The sequence below is a fragment of the Monodon monoceros genome, unplaced genomic scaffold (genome assembly GCF_005190385.1).
Source record: "Monodon monoceros isolate NGI ecotype Baffin Bay Population unplaced genomic scaffold, NGI_Narwhal_1 Super_Scaffold_8, whole genome shotgun sequence".
NCBI classification, from domain to species: Eukaryota; Metazoa; Chordata; class Mammalia; order Artiodactyla; family Monodontidae; genus Monodon; species Monodon monoceros.
The window spans coordinates 59,760,458-59,778,972 of record NW_021703785.1 but is presented as its reverse complement, the minus strand read 5'-3'; the positions used below and the strand labels follow the sequence as shown (position 1 = coordinate 59,778,972).

The window sequence follows — 18,515 nt, the reverse complement described above, 5'->3', positions numbered from 1 at the left end:
GGAGCTGTTGTGACGGCTTTGAGTTTGCCTGGCAGTTTGTTGGGACTTGAAACACTGAGCTTATCTGAAAGCCTCAGAGGTCCTTGCAACACCTGACTGTAGAGAGTTGGGGGAAAGCCTTCATTTACCCTCAAACAGCTCACCTCGGAACAGAAGAACCCTGGCTCTCGTTCATTAATTGTTTGTCTATAGAAAGTAGAAGTTTTCATAAGTTTGAAGCAACATGAGAAAAATAAGAGAATGTAGTAAGATTTTCCTAAGGCTAAATTAATTCCACTTAAATTCCTTCAGTAAATTTTTATCAAGTACCTATGATTTGCTAGGCATGGTCTAGGTAAAATAGGCCCAAATTCCTGCACTGCTGTTTTCTGTTTCTGTATAACCAGTGAACACGAATTTAATGGCTTAAACAGGCACCCACTTATCCTCTCCCAATTCCTCTAGATCGGAAGCCCGGGCTGGGCTTAGGTGGATTCTCTGCACAGGGTTTCACATAGTTGAAATCAAGATGTCAGCTGTGTCTGCAACCTCATCTGAGGCCGAGTTCTCTTCCAGGCTTATTCCGGTTGTTGGCAGGTTTCATTTACTGCAACTGTAGGACTGAGGTGTCTGCTTTCTTGCTGGCTGTTAACTGGGGGTGATTCTCTGTTTCTAGAGACCAACCTCCCTTCCCTGGCATGTGGCCCCTTCAATAGGCCCTCTCCAGCTGGAACCTCTCACTTCTGTTTCTGATTTCCAGACACAGATTTAAGTGGCTCTTGTGATTAGGTGTATAATCTCTTTCTACCAACTCAGAGTCAGCTGTTTAGTAACTTTAATTATATCAGCACACCCCCTTTGCTATGTAACATAATCATGGGAGTGATATCCCATATTTACAGGTTACACTCTCGCTCAAGGGGAGAGAGTTCACAGGGTGTGTGCGTTAGGGCCACCTGAGAATTCTGCCTGCTCTACAACTGTGGAGTTTACATTCCAGGGGTAAAATGTGGGGAGAGACAGACAATAAATGTAAACATAATTAATAAGTACAGTATATGCATGTTAGAAGTTGATAAGTGCTGTGGGATAATAAAATAGGGGGAGGCAGGAGTGGAGGGAAGCATTGTAAATAGGGCGGTCAGGACAGGCCTTGCTGTGAAGGTGACATTTGAGCACAGATTGAGGAGTCCTGCTAACATCTGGAGAAGAGCTTTCCAGGCAAGGAGAACAGCCACTGCAAAGGGCTGACGTGTTAAAGGACTAACCAGGAGGCTTTGGGGAAAGGCCCTCTGCTATTGGCCCTGAGCACCTCTGCATGTTTTTGCTGGATATGCCAAGAATGCCAAGCCCTGACCGAGAGCTGGCTTGTTTACTGCTCACTGTAAAAGCAGTCGATTCCTCAAGTGCAGTGTTCCTCTCTTGTAATGTAGCCACTGCGTGTGCACTTGTCCATCTAGGCTCTGTGGATTTGGGAGACGTAGAACGAGCACTAACATGAAGCTCTGACAGCTGCTTTTGCCAAGAGTAATAAAGTCCTTTGTCTCTGGCTCAGGAATCTCGTGTCTTCTGCCAGCATCCATGACAATAGTCACAGGCTGGTAAGTAGGGCAGAATCTCACACCTGTAGCAGAAGCCACTGTGGGTGCAGTGCAGTGAGCAGGGGGCATAGCAGAAGATATTTTTATTCTTTATGCTGAGTCTGTGTTCCTCCTGGGTTCAGCACTAAAAGGCTTTTATTTTTGTGGAATGATGGTGATACTGGATGATACCTCGTTCCATCAAATCTAGAGGCCGTTGGTTGTAAGATACATTATTATGTGCTGATGAAAAGGAAAGATACTGCCCATGAGACTATGACACTATACTTTCATATCACAATTTTTATTTTATATGTATTAAAAGAGCTCTTTTAGACTTGTTTAAACAGTTTTGCTTTCTATTCCTCTTGTACATTCATAAAAAGGGAAATATGAGCAGATTAAATTGGTTAAGATAGTCTAAAAATTAATGAGGCTGGGGGACGCATGGTTGCTTGAGGCAGAAGCCTGGTGTGTCTCCCTTTGCCTGGCAAAGCAATAAAGCTATTCTTTTCTACTTCACCCCCCCGAAAAACAAAACAAAACAAAACAAAAATTAATGAGACCGTGACGACATCAAGACTGCTGGGACCACAGTCACCAATTGGAAGATGCCAATGTCTGTAAGACATAATCCTGATTTTTTAAAAGGGCATTTTAGAATAAATTAATTATAATAATTGTTCTTTAAATGTTGGAATTTGGCAAGACAAAGGTTGCAACCCTGAAGTTAGTGCCCTCTAATAGTTTTGAAAGGTCAGTGACCCATGAGCTTTATAGTTCCAGAAACTCCTGCCCTAGAGGGTGCCATGCACTTCCTTTTTGGAGTATTCTTTTTTTCTCCTTTCTGCATTTTAAAATATTATACATGCTTAAGACTAAACACAAATCCCACCCCCAAACCTAAAGTGATCTCTCTCTGGGACTTCCCAGGGGGTCCAGTGGTTAAGGCTCTGTGCTTCCACTACATTGCAGGGGGCGAGGGTTGGATCCCTGGTCGGGGAACTAAGATCCTGCAAGCCGCGTGGCGTGGCCACCCCAACCTGACAAATGTAATTAAAACTAAATATAAAAAAAATAAAGTGATCTCTCTCACCTCTGCTCTGAGCACTTCCGAACTCTTACTGACCGTTTCACTTGTGTGGCATTTGTAATAAGCTGTGTTATAACGTTAGTGTATATTCTTTATTTCCCTCGGTGAGATTGGAAGTTCTGTGAGAACAAGGATTGTTTCTTATGCCTTTTCCCCTTCCTAAAGTGCTTAATTTTTTTAAACAGGTGGAAAATTTGAGAGCACAAATGACCTTTCCGGGCAGGTCTAACCCCATTAAATATGAAATTAACAGTGGCTAGTGGGAAAAAAAGCATATTTAGAGCCAAATGATGCTCATCGACCTGAATAGTTCCTTCAAGATGGTTCGGCCATGATTAATCCTACATCAGTCAGTGAATTTCTTCCACTGAAAGCCCGTGTAAGGCTGAGTGAGTTAGATGCTGGTGGAAGGGAAGTAAAATGGAGCCCTTTTCGCTTAGTTTCCTTCCTTTGATTTCCCCATGGTTTTGGAATTGCCATCCCTTCATTGCTGTGGCAGCCCTTTCAATGACTGAGCTAAGACAAGTATTAATTCTCCCAAAAGTAATACATTCCTGAAAGTAACTGATCTCTAGGTAATCAGGGTATGTCAGGAAACATCTCAAAACCCTTCCTGCAATAATATACAATGGAGAAAAGACACTCTCTTCAATAAGTGGTACTTGGGAAAACTGGACAGCTACGTGTAAAAGAATGAAATTAGAACACTCCCTAACACCATACACAAAAATAAACTCAAGATGGATTAAAGACCTAATGTAAGGCCAGACACTATAAAACTCGTAGAGGAAAACATAGGCAGAGCACCCTCTGACATAAATCGCAGCAAGATCTTTTTTGATCCACTTCCTAGAGTAATGAAAATAAAAACAAAAATAAACAAATGGGACCTAATTAAACGTAAAAGCTTTTGCACAGCAAAGGAAACCCTAAACAAAATGAAAGACAGTCCTCAGAATGGGAGATAGTATTTGCAAACGAAGCGACCGACAAGGGATTAATCTCCAAAATATACAAACAGCTCATGTAGCTCAATATCAAAAAAACAATCCAATCAAAAAATGGGCAGAAGATCTAAATAGACATACCTCCAAAGAAGACATACAAATGGCCAAAAAGCACATGAAAAGATGCTCAACATCACTAATTATTAGAGAAATGCAAATCAAAACTACAATGAGGTATCACCTCACACCAGTCAGAATGGCCATCATAAAAAACTTACAAGCTAAATGCTGGAGAGGGTGTGGAGAAAAGGGAACCCTCCTACACTGTTGGTGGGAATGTGTAAATCAGTGCAGCCACTGTGGAGAACAGTATGGAAGTTCCTTACTGGTACAGCTACCATATGATCTAGCAATCCCACTCCTGGGCATATATCCAGAGAAAACCATAATTTGAAAAGATACATGCACCCCAATGTTCATTGCAGCACTGTTTACAATAGCCAGGACATGGAAGCAACCTAAATGTCCATTGACAAAGGAATGGTTAAAGAAGATATGGTACATATATACAATGGAATATTACTCAGCCATAAAAAAGAATGAAATAATGCCATTTGCAGCAACATGGATGGACCTAGAGATTATCATACTAAGTGAAATAAGTCAGACAGAGAAAGACAAATATCTCATGATATCTCTCATATGTGGAATCTAAAATAATGGTATAAATTAACTTATTTACAAAACAGAAATAGAGTCACAGATGTAGAAAACAAACTTGTGGTTACCGAGAGGGAGAGAGGGGGGAGAGACAAATTGGGAGATTGGGATTGACATATACACACTACTATATATAAAATAGATAACCAATAAGGACCTACTGTATAGCACAGGGAACTCTACTCAGTACTCTGTGATGGCCTGTATAGGAAAAGAATGTAAAAAAGAGTGGATATGTGTATATGTATAACTGATTCACTTTGCTGTACACCTGAAACTAACACAACATTGTAAATGAACTATACTCCAGTAAAAAATTTTAAAAACCCAACAAAACAAACAAACAAAAAACAAAACCCTTCTTGGACTCTCTGGTCTTTCCTTCATGGCCTCTTGTTCTCTCTGCCTGTGTGTGTGCAGACTTCTGTTGTAACTCTTCTCACGTATATTGACTGATGCCCCGTCTAGACTGTCACCTCCTTATTCAGGAAGGATAGCTTATTTGCTTTTTATTCTTAGCACAGCGTTCCTTAGCATGTCTTCAATAAAAGTTTGTTGATGAGTGAATGGATCTGTCCCTTTAAGAGGGGAGGTGGACCAATGGAAGTGTTCTGTGAAAGAAGCACTCAGTTTGTGAATGAGAAGCAACCAAGCGCAGATGCTGTCAGGTTACCGATAGCGCCTTTAAAGTTGGCTTAAGCCAACCTAAGTGTCCATCAGCAGATGAATGGATAAAGAAGATGCGGCATATATATACAATGGAATATTACTCAGCCATAAAAAGAAACGAAATTGAGTTATTTGTAGTGAGGTGGATGGACCTAGAGTCTGTCATACAGAGTGATGTCAGAAAGAGAAAAACAAATACCGTATGCTAACACATATATATGGAATCTAAAAAAAAAAATGGTTCTGATGAACCTAGGGGCAGGACAGGAATAAAGATGCAGACAGAGAGAATGGACTTGAGGACACGGGGAGGGGGAAGGGTAAGCTGGGACGAAGCGAGAGAGTGGCATGGACATATATACACTACCAAACGTAAAATAGATAGCTAGTGGGAAGCAGCTGCATAGCACAGGGAGATCAGCTCAGTGCCTTGTGATCACCTAGAGGGGTGGGATAGGGAGGGTGGGAGGGAGATGCAACAGGGAGGGGATATGGGGATGTATGTATATGTATAACTGATTCACTTTGTTATACAGCAGAAACTAACACACCATTGTAAAGCAATTATACTCCAATAAAGATGTTAAAAAAAATAATAAAGTTGGCTTAAGCTACTTGGAAGAAAGAGGTAGCAAATGATAGATATTTGGCAAGAGATTCTGACGTTGAATGAATACTTAATAATTACAAGGCAAAATACTAGAAAGATTAACACTTGCTGATAAGCCTGCTTTTGTGCGATCATTTTGTGTTCCTTAGATGTTTTTATGAAACCACTCCACAAACCTTTATTAAGCCCCTTCCACGTGCCAGGTACAGGGAATACAAAAGTACTAAGTATGGAGTCTGTCTTCAGGGAACCCGCAAACTAGTGGGAGAAACAAACAAGTTAGTAGAAGCCCTTATTCTAACAAGAACCCATCTGGTAGTTGTTTGGTTAAAGAAAAAAGCTGGTTAAGCAGGAAGTCATACAAACTTATTTTAATCTATAAATACACAATCATTTGCCAAACTTCTGACGTAAGACCAAGGCCTTGTCTTTGATTATGAGTCCACCAATTGGAGTTCGGAATCTTCTTTCGTACATAGGGCTTCCCCCACCCCCAATTAATAATTTCCAATTTCTTTTCTTTAGACTGGAGTAAGAATTTACAGGTACTCTCTGTGCCCAGTCTTATGAAAGCTTCCCCATTATTTTCCACTGCTTCCACCCAACATTTAGGTCAGTGACTTTTTTTTTTTTTTTTTTTTTTTTAGCTACTCACTTTTACTGAGTCCTCCACGGGATTCAATGTAGTTTTTGTAGAAATAATCACATCTTCCTTTTCCCATTCATCTTTCATCAGTTGATGTAATAATTACAATAGCAAGTATAACTGGCATAAACAAATTAGGGAATGAACACAATGATCTTGGTAAGAATCAGTGGGAGCAGAGGTACTTGGGCATAGATGAGTCCAGAAGCCACCAGGGTAACCTTGAGCGGGCAGCGGTCATGAAGAGTGCCCTTCAATCTAGTGAGTAGGTCAGGCAGAGGTCAGTTAGAAGCGTGTCTACTGTACTCAACAACATGGTTGAATAAGCCCCATATAAATAAAAGTTTATGCCCAAATTCAAGGGTGTATTAATTCTTCCTGAGGTGTTGAAAAAGATTCACAGCTGCTTTTTTTTATAGCAGATTTCCAATCTCCTGCAGGAATGTATTAAAAATAATTGCTCTAATTTATTGAACTCTCATTATGTGCAGGTATTGTTCTAAGTATGTGACATGGATTAAAAACCATTGAAAGGATTAAATAAGGAAAGATAAAACAATCCCAAGAGGAGTTTCTATATTATTATCTCCATCTTACAGATGAAATAACGAGGCACAGAGAAATTAAAATAACTTGCCCAGAGTCACAGAGCTAAGAAATTTAAGTGGTGAAGTGGGATTAGAGCCCAGTCCATCTCGATTCTACAGCCAGAGTTTTAAACTATTATGCACTGCATTTTTCTGCTATATTCTCCACCTTCTAGAACTTAAAGGCAAATAATTAGTAAATATTTGAAACCCATCCAGCACCGAATGATGCTTTTTCTTATAGAGAACAACAGGCTGTTTATTGTGATGGAGTACTGTGATGGAGGGGATCTCATGAAAAGGATCAAAAAACAACGGGGAGTGTTACTTAGTGAAGATCAGGTAAAAACTCTTCTAATTTGCCTTTTAATTTATATTGGGGGATTAAATTGATAATGTCGTAAGTAATAGACTGTTTATATGAAGCATGCTTTGTGGAAGAGAAATACAAACTATAAAATAATGGATCAGTAAGTATTCTTGATAGGTCTAGCCTAGAACATGTTTGCAATTGAACTTAAATTGAATCTCTTTTTGAGAGTGAACTTTGCTTCAGAAAGAACCGTGTCTTATTTTTGGACAATCTCATGTAGGATGGCTCTGAGATGAATCTTCATGGCGGAAAAAAAAAGTGAATGTGGATGTTCCTTAGCCATTTAAAATGTGATGTATTTATAGCTTCACTTTTCTTCCTTTTATCATTGGGTACTCTGTTTTAAAATAGCTATCCCTCTTTGCTAGGGAGGATAGAAGCTCTTCTTAGCAATGGCTGTGTAGCTTCATTCGCTATTAAGAGAGAGGAGAGAAAAGGTGAAGAATAATGGCCTCAGGTCTCATTTTCTCTTTGCACAAACACATTTTTCTTCTATTCTCTGAGCTCCCTTTGATACCCTCTTGGGAGTTGTACTCGTGAAGGAGACAGGTGTGTGGGGTGGGGACTGAAGAATTGGACTCAGGGCCTGTGTGATTGATGGGAAAGGCCAAGGCCTCAGGCAGGGCACAGGAGTGGCCTGCCATCTTTCTTTAGGGCATTTGTTTCCTCGTTCTCTTTTAGCATTTAACAGCATCAGGCCCAAATAATTTCCTCCTAGAGTTAAATTGAATGTTGTGGGTTTCCCCGGTGGCGCAGTGCTTAAGAATCCACCTGCCAGTGCAGGGGACACGGGTTTGAGCCCTGGTCTGGGAAGATCCCACATGCTACGGAACAACTAAGCCCGTGCGCCACAACTACTGAGCCTGCGCTCTAGACCTCGCGAGCCACGACTACTGAGCCCGCGTGCCACAACTACTGAAGCCCGTGCACTTAGAGCCCATGCTCCACAACAAGAGAAGCCACTGAAAGAGAAGCCTGCGCACCACAACGAAGAGTAGCCCCTGCTCACCGAAACTAGAGAAAGCCCGTGTGCAGCAACAAAGACCCAACGCAGTCAAAAAAAAAAAAAAAAAAAATGTTGTGAATGTATGAATGATTAAAGAATCAGTATCTCTAACCTCTGTAAATTTAATCAAGCATTCTCCCTATGCTTATTTACATTATATATTAAATTCTGTATTTGTAGAAACCCTCCTTTCTTCCTATCTAGGTATTTTTTTGCCACATTTAATAAAAATACTTTTCTCTACACAATTTCGAACTACATTTCCCGTTTGGGGGAAAGAACTAAAATTACAACTGAATCTTAGTATCTGGAATGTAGCTTTTTTTCTATTGTTTTCCTCTCTGTGTATAATTTGGTGGACAAAGAATCATTGAAATTTTAGAGTCATTTAAATAAATCTCTATAGGTATAGACATAGTTTAATAAAGAGGCTCATGGCCAGCTAAGAAAATCATATCTAAGAAATAAAATTAAACTTTAAAAAGTTTAAAAGTAAAATATTTCTTAGTTTTATATTATATACTTGTATGTTGATATTTCATTAAAAATTTTAATAACCTCACAGATTCTCCACTTCTTCCTCTTTCTCTCTTTGCCCTTGACACCCTCCTTCCACTGAAAAGGAAAAAGCAGTGGCACTAGGGTTATCAGGAAACAGAGCTGCTTGTCTACTCTCCTGATGCAGTTAGCAACCCAATGTTAAGAAAAAAGAAGATCATGACTTGCCTCCCTCTCTTTCTTGGTTCTGTTTATCTTTCTCTGTGTGCGGTGTTCCTTTTCATACCAACACGTTTGGATTGCCTTTTCACACCTCCATGTTTCTAACTGTAAAAAGAAAATAGTACGATAAGATGGTATACCTATTAGCTTCATTCATATAACCACACACACAAGTATATTATTCCTCTCTTCTTATATGTTATCATGAAGACATTTCAGTGATCACCAGACTCCTCACCAGTTTTGTTTCATGTTCCCTCTACAGATTCTGAGTTGGTTTGTACAGATTTCTCTAGGACTGAAACATATTCATGACAGGAAGATCTTACACAGGGACATAAAAACACAGGTAACAGCTCAGAGACAAAATCAAGACAGATCTTTTGTTTTCTTGAAATATCTCCAGCAACATAGCATTTTCTCCACTTACAGAACATTTTCCTTAGCAAGAATGGAATGGTTGCAAAGCTTGGGGACTTTGGTATTGCAAGAGTCCTGAACAAGTAAGTACTTTTTAAAAACACTTTCTTTCTGATCGTAACAGCCAAAATATGTATTTTTAGTTATCATGAATTAAGATATTAAGAGCTTGGTTTCCCAATAATTTTTGATAACTGTTTATATAAGTGTATTAAATCATTCAGATGCTACTTTGTCTGAGATTAAAATTTGCAGGTAGATAGGAGAAGGATGGTGGCGATGTATAGTGTAATATAAGCTGATCAAATGAGATGTGACTGAAATGCATATAAAGCTAGTGAGCGTTTCGTGAAACAGGCAAATTCACACGTGCTGGGGGGAATGTATTGATGCAGCTGTTTTGGAAAACAGTTTGGTGGTAATAAATATCAAGAGATTTTTAAATGTTCCATTTCTGAGAATTTATTTGAAGGGGATAATTTGAAATCTGGAATAACTTAGATGCCTAATAATTGGGAAATGGTCACATTTCATAAAACTTAGCACAGCATGTACCTGAATATTATAAAGCCACTAACATTTATGATTTGGAAGACTTCTTGATAACGTGAGGACAAACTTTGTTATATTAAGTAAAAAAAAGAAAAAAGGGAATTCTGAATTTTAAATATGCTATGATCACAGCTATGTGGAAAATATGCATGGAAAAAAGACAAGAAGGAAATATGTCAGAATTTTACCCTAGTTGTTTGGGGGTTTTAAGATTCTGAGTAAATTTTTTCTTCTTTATTTACTTTTATGTTTTCCAAATTTTAAATCATGAGATTGCATCACTTTAGTCACTGGAAAGAGGGAAGTTTTACATGTGAGGGTTTTGCAATGTAACAATGGTACCTCTTCGTGCAATCTTTAAGCCATAAAATTGTTTTCTAATGTGTAGATTTTGGGGAGGTGAATTATAAGCTTAAAAATCAACGAATTTTATTACTATATTATTAATATACAGTGTTTTGCTTTATTTTAGTATGTGAATACATCAAATTTTGTGTCCACTTTTATACTTTTTTCTTGCATGTATGTATATGTCTTAAGCCCTTTCTTCAGTAATACACTGTGTTATTTTATTATTTAATATAATTTTGCCAGTACCATGGAACTTGCTAGAACTTGTGTTGGAACGCCTTACTACTTGTCCCCAGAGATCTGTCAGAATAAACCCTACAACAATAAAACGTGAGTTGCTGACTTTTGGTTCGAAAGTCGCAGTAAAATCTGATGCATTCTTTCTTATGGTGCTTTTGTAATTTCATTTTCTTCCCCTGTGAAATGAGGCTCCCAGTGACTGTCTCTGACCACTTCAGTGTTCTCTGAAGGTTTTGAACTTATTTAGAAAAGAGACATTTCTTTTGAAGATGCCAGTGATAGAAAGAATACCATTGAAAATCGCAGTCACTGTGATGTCCGTCTGTGTATTTGATTCTCATGCTTTCTAAGCCCTGTTTAGCCTGTTGCAGGAACGTGCTGTAAATGGGTCAGAAGACGGTGAGGCTGGTGACTGAGTACTGGTTTAGCAGCCAGGAATCCTAATATTGACTCAGTCGGCAACTGCACCAAGTCAGTCCATCTCTGTGGGCCTCAGTTCCCCTACCTGCATCAAAGAGAGCTGGTAATAGTTAGGGCATAGGTAGACAGGTAATTGTTCAGGCATCTTCCAGCTTTAAAATTCAGCTGGCTTTTATGTATGTGGTACCAGAGCGTACTGTCAGGAATAACAATATTAATAGACACAGTGATAAAAGATGAAGATGAGGCAGTTTTTACTTCCATGGAAGGAGAAGGAAGAGTTTTCACTTTTGAAAGCTGTCTGCCAGTTGAACCAGTTGGCCTTGCAGGAAGACTGCGTTTCTTTGTGGAGTTAATTGTCTGTTTGTTTAGGAAAATACCCAAGGGATATTTGGCTGTTTTACTTTGAAAGAGAGGGCAAAGCCCTGAAAAAGAGTGGTAAACATTTCTCCACATAGTGAAAGAGCAGGCATTTCTTGGAGACAGCCTCTGACTTAGAGAAGGGGTGTGGCCTCAAGCTGAGCAGGAATGCGGCTTGTGTAGCCGGGGTAGAAGGGCAGGCTGTCCAGAACAGGGCACAGTGCTACACAGAGAGACCCCCAGCTCCGCGGCATGGCTTTGTTTCCTTGTACTGCATTTTTAGGGATTTGAGTCAACATTTAAATATGCTGGTCTGATGCTTTCGATCATTGGAAGATCCTAGCAGTAATGGTTATGAAACCAGATTCATTTGCCTGATGAACAGACAAGCCAAATGCTGAGGCACCGAGGTTTGCAGCAGAGAAAGGGTTTATTCACAAGGCAGCCAAATGAGGAGACTGGAGTACACGTCTTAGATCTGCCTCCCTGAAGGTGAGGGGCTTGAGATATTTATGTGTGGTCTTCGGCGTGGTCTTCGGCGTGGGGAAAGAGGATTGGAGGTACGGAAGAGGTGAGGTAGCTGGTGTTCTGGATAGACATATCTGAGTTACATCCTTCTTCATAGGATGCATGTTCAAAGATGGAGGTGTTTAGCGTGATCAGAGGGTGGTGTTTTGGGCCCTCTGGGGTCAAAAGGTCATTCATTGGACACCTGCACAGGCCTAGTTTTAGCACATTTTCTTCAAGTTCATTGAGTACCAGATACTCTGGTCATCACTTAGTCTAACTTTGGTTTTGTCAATAGCCTTGAATAGAATATTCCTTTCTAAATCAACCAGATGTCACCCTTTGAATCAAACAAATCCATGTTTGAGTTCTGCCTTCCTCCTCCAAGTTGCTCAGAATTCCACACATGTACACATTTTCTTCGAGCTCATCACATGAAGTGAATATTGAGCCATCAGATTCTAGCAAAGCTTGTATACCTTTTCTTTGCTAGGATTCTGACAAACTACAAATTTTCCCTCTAGTCTCATTAAGAATTGATAATGTACTGAAAGCATTTGTGAAAACTTGTCAACCTATATAAAATTGTAAAGATGCACAAATATAATGCACTGTAAGGATAAAGGTTTTCATTGAGAATTATTGATATTTCTTAGCGTGTCAACTCTTATCTTACCCAGGGATATTTGGTCTCTTGGCTGCGTCTTGTATGAGCTCTGCACACTCACACATCCTGTAAGTATATTAATCATCAGGTTAATCTTGAACTATTGAAAACTGTATAAATGAAATTAACCTCTTGAGAGGAAAAGGTTAATGTTTGGTTTTATTAGATTGTTAAAAATTATATGGACAAGCTATTAACAAGAATGACAGCTCCATATATACCGACACGGAAAGATATCCAAGCTATATTATAAAGTACAAAATCCAAGTTGGAGAATAGTACATGTAGCATATTTCCATAAAAATAAATTGTGTGTGAACGTATCAATACATAATCAGCAAAGGGAAAAGGTGCATGGGGCGAAGATTGTCGGAAACCAGGCACAAGCTTCCAAGAGCCTTTCCCAGTAGAGTCACACAGGATGCACTGATTTCTCCAGCAACAGGTTGTGACAGTACATGTGAAATGTAATCTACCAGGGAAGCTCATTCGAGACCCAGTGTCCAGGGTTTTTGTTGGGACTGGTCATGTAGGCACCTCTGCCTAGCAAGTGCCAAGCTTCTAGAGTCCCAGGAAGAAAGCAGGTATTCAGCATAAACCATGTTGTTTGCACAGTGTGGGGAAAAAGAGAGCCACTCGGAACATTTTGGGAATGGTGAGAACTCTCCTGAAATCCAAGTTCCCAGATGCCAGCCAAGGGCCAATGTAAGCAGGCCTTTCTAAGGATAGCAGTCTTAGACCATCTATGTTACCTCTTTTGTACACAGCTGTCGTTTTGTTGTTATTGTTATTATTATTATCATTATTTTCAAATAGTAAGTGTCAGTAAGTGTCTAAGCCAAACCTGATCTTTTCTGCCACACCATTCTGCCCAACATTATCATTATGTATAAATAATGATGATTTCATGCAATGGAATGTTTTCTGGTTTATGAAGAATTTTTGAGGAAATGGTTTATGTTATGTTAATTTAAAAAGCAAGATATAAAATTTCATATTGTTATGATCTCAACTTTGTAAAATAAACATTATTTTTAAAAAGACTAGAAGGAAATATACCTCTGGGTGGTGAAATTGTATGTATTTTGCCTGTTTATAATTTCCTATACTTTCCAGTTTTTTAGAATGAGTAAATATTTTGATAATAAGAAAAAAACTAAAAAAACCCTTTTTTAAGTAGGACGACATTTCATTGAATAACCGCCTACAGTATCTACTCATGAAAGATTAGCTGATGGAAACCGTTCAGGGTAGACCATAGTGCTTCTAATTAAAGCTATATAACATTGTTTTGTTTCTTGATATTACTTTAAATACTAGCATTGAATTTTTCTCTGATTTAGTATCACCATTCCTTGTCTTTTCAGTTTGAGGGTAACAACTTACACCAGCTGGTTCTGAAGATTTGTCAAGCTCGTGTTCCCCCAATATCTCCAAGGTTTTCCCATGACCTACAGTCCTTAATATCCCAGCTCTTTGAAGTATCTCCCCGAGCTCGACCATCCATTAGTTCCATTTTGAAAAGGCCCTTTTTAGAGAATCTTATGGCCAAATACTTGACTCCTGAGGTGAGTTTTGAGGCGATTCTGTTTGGATTTTGACAGAGTTTTTTACTAGCAGGTCCTGACACACTGTTTGATTTTAGGTCATTCAGGAAGAATTCAATCACACCCTCAGACATAAAGCAAGATCGTCTGCTTCTCCACCTGCTGGGAAGGTGGTCCCAGGTAAGAATGATTTAACCGTGCAATCAAAAAACATTTATTGTGTCTCACGCGATGATTTATAATATATGGCTGATAACTTTAGCAGAGAAATTCCTCCAAATATGTTGAACATGGACATTTTAAATATATGGGCAGTATAAGCAGAAGAAAAATTATCTTGTCATGTGGTGACCTGGGGGCGTGCCTGTATATCTAGTTTATGCATGACCTGGAGGATTCATCTCCTCTCTTCTCATCAGTCCGGAAAACTTGATGAAGCAGTGGATTTGCTGATAAAGAGATGCGCAAAGAGGTAGAATCTAAACTTAACTTTTGTGTAGGGAAGGGATAGAGAGTCAAAGAAGGTTCGCAGACAGACATGGAATCATGAAATGAGGCTTATTCTTCTGAAATAGAATGGACTGGCGATTAAGAGTTCTCCTGCAGAGGCCTGTTGGAGCTGAGGTTAGGATCTCGCACCTGGCTGGTGACAGTGGGAGAACGTTATTATGTGACCCCCGAAGAAAGCAGCTGATACTTTACGGTAATGATAAATGGAGAAGCAGTTGTAGCGGTGGGTAGGGATCCGCTGGTGAAGTTCTGTGTGTGTGTGTGAGAGAGAGACAGACAGACAGACATTAAAGAGAAAAATTACTAATTCAATTGATAATTGTGAAATAAGAGCATCAGGATTTTTGGCCATAACCAAATCTTTAAGGATGAGAAGTAGAAAATCTCTCCAAGGAATGGATAATGGGGGAATATTATCCACTGTGATGGAGAAACTAAAAGTGAGAAAAGTTATAAAGGGAAAGTGAATTAATGATTCTGCCATGTTGAATTTCGTTTGCCATCGTTATATATTAGTCTAGATCGAGCATGTTTAGAAAGTAGATAAGTAGAGGACGAGAGAAAGTGTATCGTCTACATTTCTAATGTAGGACAGGTAGGAAAACAAGAACACATTTTTTTTCTATTTATTTTTGGCTGCGTTGGATCTTCGTTGCTGCGCGCAGGCTTTCTCTAGTTGCGGCGAGCTGGGACTACTCCGCGTTGTGGTGCACGGGCTTCTAACTGCAGTGGCTTCTCTTGTTGCGGAGCACGGGCTCTAGGCGCGCGGGCTTCAGTAGTTGTGGCTCGCGGGCTCTAGAGCAGAGGCTCAGTAGTTGTGGCGCACGGGCTTAGTTGCTCCGTGGAATGTGGGATCTTCCCGGACCAGGGATCAAACCTGCTTCCCCTGCACTGGCAGGCGGATTCTTAACCACTGCGCCACCAGGGAAGTCCCAAGAACACATTTTGAAGGTGACAAACACAAACATATTCGAAGACCTACTCATCCATTTCAAACAACAATGCAACATGAATGCTGTGGCCTGATAACCCAAGCTCTGATGACTACATTTAATTACTTGTAATTAAATTAATTTAGTTAATAACTTAATTACTAAATATGCCATTATGTTATGCATATTGTTTCCATAAATGTCAATTCCCCAATTTTTAAAAAGTAGTGTTATATATTACTGGAAATATGTAAAGGAACACTGGAAAAAATGGTTTCCTCCATTCAAAGAAAATGTGTAGTAATTTTCCATCAGCACTTCTCTCCATGGGTATAAATGTCTCTGGTTAAAGAGAACTTACTGTGTTATGAAATGCCCCTTATACTCTCACAAGCATAGTATTAATGATGTGGAAATTTTTAAAAAATTAAGTTGTTTTATTTTGGTTAAATAAGATTTTAAAATGCAGAAAGTGAGATTCCAGGGAAAGTGCCTGCCAAGATCAAGGAGGAAGGACATATATAGAAATGAATGGAGACCACCAGCTGGAGCCCAGAAGCCCATATCTGTAAGTCATGCTAAACCCTTCCTCTGTTTTTTTTAGTGGATGGCATATTCTACAGAACTACTTGCACATGTTCATGAGGTACAAGGTCATTACTTTGGGGTTCACTAGTTTTGTGCTTGTAACAAAATTCTGTAATGAACATTAAAGTGGTACTTCATGGGACAGCTTCAAGTTGTTATTTTTAACAACGCTGTATTTCCTTATAAGTATGCTATACATTAGTTTTGGTTTTCTTTTTATAATTAAATTCTTTTAATTTCTTTAAGTAAATAAGGTTTTTCTATATAGGACAAGTGAGTAGCATAGTGGCGGAAAACATGCATTTCATACTCTTAATTCTGATGTTATATATAATTGAGAAATTTTTATTATATAATCATTGATTTTTTTTCCCCAGAGTTTCTTCATGCCAGTTATTTGAATCCACTTCAGCAGAATGTTGAATCTTTTAGTTTATGCTAGTGAAATGCTTCTGGTACATAAAAATGGCTATTGTATTTTAATTGAAAAATTGTATTTTAAAAGAAGGCTTATGGTAAAAAAAAAAAAAAAGAAGGCGGCTCATGGTATAAAGTATGTTGTGATTTAGAATACTCTGTAGCAAACCCTGTAGGAGACAAAAAAAAAACCAAAAACAAACATCTAAAAGACTCATGGATGGATGGAGTTAGGCGAACCCATTGACATTTTCTTAATCCTTTGAAAGTTTCTCCTAATGCAGTGAAATGAACGGGTCTGCACAGGAGCCACCTCTGATGTTCTCATTACCATTTGGGACTTTAGAGAAAATCCTAAAGAAGCTGTTTTTTCCTTCTAATACTTTTCTCTATTTCTAGCCATTTTTCAAGTAATTAGTAGTAACTTCTTTGTGTTGTACATAGGCAAACATTGTAAAACTAAGAAAACGACTTCACACTTTAAAAGATTTTTAAAATAAATATACAATCTATGTTTAGACTGATAAGGAAAATTATATACATTTACTTTAATATTTGAATAGAACTATATAAATGTGCCATTTTTGTAAGTTAAAGATGGTTAAATATCTACAATTCCATATGGTTCATATGTATATATATATGAGCCATACAGCATTAAAAAGAACAAAGAATGTAATGTGTTACTTCTTTACAGTGAGTAAATTTCAGTTTTAACCACTTGTTTGGTTATTCGTATTTCCAGTTATAAGTTCCAGACCTTTCCAAAGGTTTGATCTTCGTTTTCTCTTTTGTTAGCAACTGTTAAGTGGACAGCATGGTCACCATAAATTGACCCTATTTTGCTATTTAGCAAGAGGGTCTTGACTGGTTTTCATATGTTAATCTGGTCTGATTCTTGTTTTCCAGCTCAGTGGCCTCTACTAAGGAATGCTAAGATAAACATTTGTTTCTGGTTCTCCTCTCATTCTGTTCTGGTTGGGAAGGGTGGTGAGGCATAGCTTGAGATGGTCATAAGCTGGTCACAGCTGTTACATGACTTTCCTTGTGTTTACACGGGAAGAATTGACTCTGAGTGATTCAGCATCTTCTTTCCTTCCAGTCATGTTGCCATTTTGTATTTAGTGAATTTATCAGAACCTAAACGTTTTGCAAATCCCCAGATCTGTGAGTTGCACAATACAGTGTTCTCCCATAAAGTCTAGTAAGGTGGAAATAAATTTATGAAAAATAAGAAATAATAATGCTGAGTTTAGTTTCAGATCTTGGGTTGGATAGATACTCACTCGCTAAGTGTTTCTGATACACTAGCCATGAAGTATACATGACTCATATTCACACCTTAGCAAAATTATAAACTACTGCACTACAGTACTTAGACTTCTAAAACATTTTTCAGTTCTAGGATTTGGGGATTCTAAGATTCCTCAAAAACAAGTCTAGAGCAAAAAGAAGATAGCTCCAATGCCTTGTCATAGCTATGGTCACTATCAAACTGTCAGTTGTTATAGACTTTAATCATGTATTTTTAAAATATCTCTCTTCTTTTTAATCCCTCAGATAAAAATGGTAGAAAGGCCCAAACTTGCTGCGGTGTGTGGACATTATGACCATTATTATGCTCAACTTGACTTGTTGAGGAAGAGAGCCAATGGACAAAATTACCACTATGTTCCTCAAAAAGATACCAGAGTTGAGGAGAATTATAATCAGGAAGAAAGCCACAGTCCATCTTCAGGTCAATGGTAATGTCATAGTCTACTTAAACTTGGGTCCTCTGAAAATAGTTTGCTATATCAACATTTATTCTGAAGTCCTTCCAAATTCTCCTAAAACATCTGGGAAGAACTTCCAGTCTCTTCATTTAAAATACTTAATTCACAGTTCCCTTGACCCTTTTTCATCTTAACTTCGATGTAGCTAATCTTATTCAGGTAGCCATTTGACTGTGGGAACAGATTAATGCTCTTTGAATTTTTAATGTCTTTTCTTTTTCCTAGTAAATTCCACTATCCGGGAGTGATGAAAATAGTTGTATATGTATCATTTCCAAATATTTATTAATATTATTAAT

The 18,515-nt window shown here is 38.5% G+C and overlaps 1 protein-coding gene across 14 annotated transcripts in view; it reads left to right on the top strand.

The window, feature by feature from the left end:
* Positions 1-18,515, top strand: part of LOC114887950 (serine/threonine-protein kinase Nek5-like) — a 62,864-nt gene that overhangs the window by 12,815 nt on the left and 31,534 nt on the right. For all 14 annotated transcript variants that reach the window (XR_003791661.1, XR_003791659.1, XR_003791660.1 and 11 more), the window contains exons 4-12: positions 7,076-7,173; positions 9,196-9,279; positions 9,363-9,433; positions 10,497-10,583; positions 12,461-12,515; positions 13,815-14,015; positions 14,093-14,174; positions 15,892-16,004; positions 18,002-18,186. Coding sequence is in view for 11 of the 14 variants with exons in the window: in XM_029209745.1 (XP_029065578.1) it covers positions 7,076-7,173; positions 9,196-9,279; positions 9,363-9,433; positions 10,497-10,583; positions 12,461-12,515; positions 13,815-14,015; positions 14,093-14,174; positions 15,892-16,004; positions 18,002-18,186 (976 nt within the window). In the remaining 3 variants the exon portion in view is untranslated. The remainder of the gene's footprint in view (positions 1-7,075; positions 7,174-9,195; positions 9,280-9,362; positions 9,434-10,496; positions 10,584-12,460; positions 12,516-13,814; positions 14,016-14,092; positions 14,175-15,891; positions 16,005-18,001; positions 18,187-18,515) is intronic.